Source organism: Galleria mellonella, unplaced genomic scaffold, assembly GCF_026898425.1.
Source record: "Galleria mellonella isolate WM207_F2 unplaced genomic scaffold, CSIRO_AGI_GalMel_v1 utg146, whole genome shotgun sequence".
Taxonomy (NCBI): domain Eukaryota; kingdom Metazoa; phylum Arthropoda; class Insecta; order Lepidoptera; family Pyralidae; genus Galleria; species Galleria mellonella.
The window spans coordinates 6,174,226-6,179,464 of record NW_026441999.1 but is presented as its reverse complement, the minus strand read 5'-3'; the positions used below and the strand labels follow the sequence as shown (position 1 = coordinate 6,179,464).

Genomic DNA, 5,239 nt, shown 5'->3' with positions numbered 1-5,239 from the left:
TATATATCAATAAGGTGCTGTTTATGTTTAAAGCCATTATGTTCTAGTCTAAAAGCGAAATAAAGTTCTATAAGAATTATATTGCATTTTTTTTCCTTTGAATACCTAAGTAAAGGGGGGAAAGGGATTGTTAGTAATGGAGTTTGACAGCCCAATTGCTAGAAATATGCCTTATTAGGTCGACCTCCACGTGGTTTCCCCTGGAAACCATCGTGAACAATTCTTGTTGAATTTGTCACGATGCGCTAACTGACCTACATCATCCGCACCTATCATCCTTCATTGGTGCCCCGCCGGTGTATACCGATAGCGCGAGTGGGGTTACCATTCCATTATCATCCATTAAAAAAAAACCTTAGTAAATACCTATCTATGGGGGGAAAGGGTTGTTAGTAATGGAGACTGAGCCTCCAGCGACTGAGAGAGACTGAGCAGAGACTGACCAATATACCCAACCAGGTCGACCTCCTCGCGGTTCTCCCTGGAAACTATCATGGGTAATTTCTGATGAATTCATCATTATGGGCTAACTGGCCTGTTTTCATTCTCATCTATCACCCTTCACTGGTGCTCCGCCAGCGTATCCCATTAGCGCAGGCGGGGTTACCATACCATTTTCACCTATCAAAAAAAAATACCTATCTATATAAAGGGACTATTGGTGAAGTGGGCTGACGGTTTCATTGCTAACAACATACCATAATAAGTTGATATCCACGTGATTCCTTTGAAAAGTATAATGACAATTGCTAGCGAGTCTATCACGGTGGGCTAACTTTTTTCAAGGAACTTTCTTTCACCCACAACCACTCTTTGGAATCAACTTCCATCAGCAGTATTTCCGAACCGATACGAGATCATAACGTAACAGAACTTAAAGAAAAGAGCATATTCCTTTTTTAAAGGCCGTCAGCACACTTGCTATGCCTTTGGTGTTGTGGATGATCATGGGTCGCGGTAGTCACTTACCATCACGTGAGTCGCATGCTCGTTTGACCCCTGTGTTATAAAAAAAAAACTAATCAGGTCCTCTAGACAAGTGGCAAGCAAATTCATCGATAGGATCGACATCGCTAACGAGTTCGTGAGTTGGAATGAGATATCTGACGTTGCTGTCTCATTCTATCGTATGTAAATTCGCTTGCCATTTTTCTCGAATTTTCTCCCCCGAACACTTAGGCTGTGGAATGAGAGGAGCTCATTGCCGAGGTTTTTCGTATAGACTACGGTATGCGATCCTTCAAAAAGGGTGTATTAAGATTACTTCAGGGTCGGCAAAACGCACGTGACACCCTTTGTGTTGCAGGCATCCATAGGTTACAGTAACCGTTTACCATCATACGGGCTGTATGCGTGTTTGCCAGGTTCGTAGTAAAAAAAAAAATCGTGCCGTTCAGCATTAACATGAGAAAGAAAAAGTGTACTTTTACTTTGTATAGCAAGATTTGTACTTTGTCTAGGGTGGCTTCTTAATTAATGGTAATGGAGTGGTAAACCCGCCTATGCTATCGGTATATGCTGACGGGGCTCCGTTGATAATAGGTGAGAATGAGAATCTCCTACATTCTTCACATTACATTAAGAGACTACCGACTAAACCGTCTTTCAAAAAAAGCATTCACGCTCACTTTTTATCTTTATCCAAGCAGTAAGTGCTTTACATGATCAGTAGTGCCCTTTATTGTATTAGAATCGTGTTATTAAGATTTAAAAAAATAAAAAATATACAATTTACCTTCTACTCCTTAATACAAAACTAAAGTATTTTTTATTTATTTCATCGTCAATGGCCATCTAATATAGAATTATTAGCGTCGAATTTTTTAATTATCATATTTTACGTACAATACAATAGTGTTACCACTGTCAGTCAACTGTCAGTTTGGGCCAATGTCTAACTCAAATGTCACATTTTGGATTTGACATTGCGTTCTAAACGAAAATATTATTCTATAATTTTTCTTTGTTTGTCGTGGACAAACAATTATTAATTATTTTGCTTTATGTACAAATGATCTCAAGTTTATTAATGATATTAGGACATTAGTATAATTAATTAACTGTATCAGTTTCTTTCGAGCTTCGCACATGACGCAATAGCGAAAGGTGACCAAAAATGAGTGATACAAAGTCATTTATAAATTTCTCCTGCCAACGATGTTTGCAGCCTTTGAAGCTGGATGAGTCTCTGAATAACCTAGGTGAGCATACCATAGCTGATTTGACTTTACAAATACGAAGGAACAACGAGGCAGACCTTGATTTACAGTCGTCGAGTTTGGAACATTATGTGCCGCCTTTTCGGATGTCTGAGTCTGGAAATGGCACTAATGGCTTTATGGTTATTTCTGACGGATGGGAAACTACATCTTTAGGTCACCAACTGCATGTAAAAGCTACTCTATTCGACTTGCTGTCTAACAATTCGGATGTCGACCATCCATTGTGTGATGAATGTACTGATACGTTATTAGAATTAATGGATAATCAGTTGAAGCAAACGGAAGCCGAGTGGAAGGATTACAGTGATTATTTGAAGAAGTTAGAAGATGATAAAGAGGATTTGAATTTAGAGGGATTGGAGAAAGAACTGGACGATTGGAGACAGGAGCAAACTAGATTATTGCAAGAGTTGTCTGCACTGCAGAAAGAGGAGAAGGCTATGAATGACGAGATAGAAGTGCAGGAAAAAGAGAAAGAAAGGTTGGAGAAGGAGCAAGATGTCTATTGGAAAGAGTATACTCGTCATCGGAAAGAGCTGATGACAACAGAAGATCAAATGAAGTTTTATGAATGCCAGCTGGCATACACTCAGTCGCAGTTGGAGAAATTGAAGAAGATGAATGTCTTCAAAGCAACATTCCACATTTCTGATTCAGGACAGTTTGGTATAATAAATAACTTTAGACTTGGACGTTTACCAACTGCTCCAGTAGACTGGTCAGAAATTAATGCAGCTTGGGGTCAGACTGTTCTGTTGCTGTCTTCGTTAGCACGGAAGATCAATTTCATGTTCCAGCGTTATCGTTTAGTGCCATATGGCAATCATTCGTACATTGAAGTTATAGAAGATCAAAAAGTTTTGCCATTGTATGGGTCGGGAGGTTTTCGATTCTTGTGGGACACGAAATTTGATGCTGCAATGGTAGCGTTCTTGGATTGTCTCCAGCAGTTTAAAGAACAAGTGGAGAAAGGAAATACAGGGTTTTGTTTGCCATATAGAATAGACAAAGGAAAGATAGAAGACACTGCATCACCACCACACGCCTATTCTATCAAAATACAGTTTAATTCTGAAGAACATTGGACCAAAGCTCTCAAGTACATGTTAACAAACTTAAAGTGGGCTTTAACATGGATATCATCACAATTTAGTGAAGACAGAATTGAAAACTAGATATAATTTTTGTCTGTGATATTTGTTTACTTCATATTGTTGAAGATAGCATTTTAAAAACAGTAATACCTCGTACTTATGCATAGGTAGCACTGAACAACAATCCCATAAGTTGGGATATAATCATTAACGCGTATCTGTGAGATCCTGGCTCCTAGTAATGCATCCATTTAAAGTGACATGTTCTGATATGCACATTAGCTTAATAATGTGGATAAAATGTGAGTAATCTAGGTTTGTGTGACATTTAAACAATAAAATCGATGAGTTTTGAAGATTGCGTATTTCTGGATCCATGTAAGTCTGCATAGCATAAGTTGAGGTATTATTGTAATAATATTTATTCCTTTAGAAAAAACATAAATGCAAAATATAATATTTACAGTTATTTCAAATAGATTAGAATCATACTGTAACATCCATGGTACCATTACACACATTTCTATTCCTGAGGACTAAGGTGTTATTTTTCCATATCCTATAAAGTTCCAGTGAACAATATTGATCAAACTGCTACAGTGAAGTTTAGAAACAGCCATGGAAATTCCCTCTCCTAATATTAGTATATAAATGAATGACTATTATTTACATGTCACTCATTTAAGTATTTACCTCATTTTATGTGATAATATCCTTTGATTCTGTTAATGTTATATTTTAGTATTGGAGTATTTTTTGCCATTTATTAGCTAATTCATATACTCATAGCCTATTCCTATATGATTTTAAATATCTTGGCATGGATTTTTATTAAAATAAACAGTAAATAAAATAAACAAATAAAATAAAAAGAATTGTATAAATTAAACAAACGTACAAGAATTATTGATTTGTTTTTGGCATTTTTATTATTAAACGACTGAATTATTAATAGAAAGACATGCTAGGATGATTTATGGTTTGTTTTAAATAAAAACATCTAACCATTTCAATATTTCATTTTGATTTAGATACACTCATATTTTGTAATTTTGTTTTTATAAATATATTAAACTTTTTTTTTGTTCAAAATATGATGTGAAATCTGTGTATGACTAGTGTTTTTTGCTCAGATTTGTTATGGAAATAATAAATGTATTAAAATAAAAAATAGTACATTATTTCAATAACGCCATCTAATCTTTTCCCTCATTACAGCTTAGTGGTAAGAAAATTTGTAATGTAGTTTCATATAGTCTTTATAGATGGCGCTGTATCGAAATTGGTTCATGGACGCAGTACTATAAATAAAAAATTGTCTAGATTGTTATTATAGAATAGTAATTTTGCTAAAATCAAAGTCTAAAGTAAATTTAGTAAAAGTCACAGGATACAGCTAGTTGTGATAACGTCACACGGGTAAAGAACGAGATGTTTCGTAGATATTCTACACTGGAAATATTTGAATTTGGAACGCGGTAACTCGTATTTACCTACATGTAGATTTTGCTATGAAACAGTTTATTACTCCGCTAAGAATAATAACTACAATCACCACAAAATTAATATGTGATGGTGAAATGGTGATCCTACGCGTATATAAGTCCTAACAAGTACAAAAAGAATTGTAAAAATTGGTTATCGATTAGCGACCTATAAAAATTATGAATTGTCAATTTTTCTTTTGAAAGTGGTTTAAAATATATTTAAGAATGTATTTAGGTACATATAAAATAAATTAATTTAAAATATCACGAGTAAGGTAAATTTGTTGTAAGAATAAATGACTCACCAAATGTTATCAAGCAAGTTAGGGTTTTTTAATGGATGATAATGAAATGGCCATCTCACCTGCGCTAGTGGTATACTCTGGCGGGGCACCAACGTGAGGAATTAACTTGGAATTAAACATGATGGTTTTTA

At 35.2% G+C, this 5,239-nt stretch overlaps 1 protein-coding gene across 1 annotated transcript; it reads left to right on the top strand.

Annotated features, from left to right (window-relative positions):
- Positions 1–1,902: 1,902 nt before the first annotated feature.
- LOC113523247 (beclin-1-like protein) lies at positions 1,903–4,159 on the top strand. The gene has a single exon (XM_026909136.3). The coding sequence runs from the start codon at positions 2,117–2,119 to the stop codon at positions 3,395–3,397; it is 1,281 nt and encodes a 426-aa protein (XP_026764937.2). The 5' UTR covers positions 1,903–2,116; the 3' UTR covers positions 3,398–4,159.
- The last annotated feature ends 1,080 nt before the right edge of the window (positions 4,160–5,239 follow it).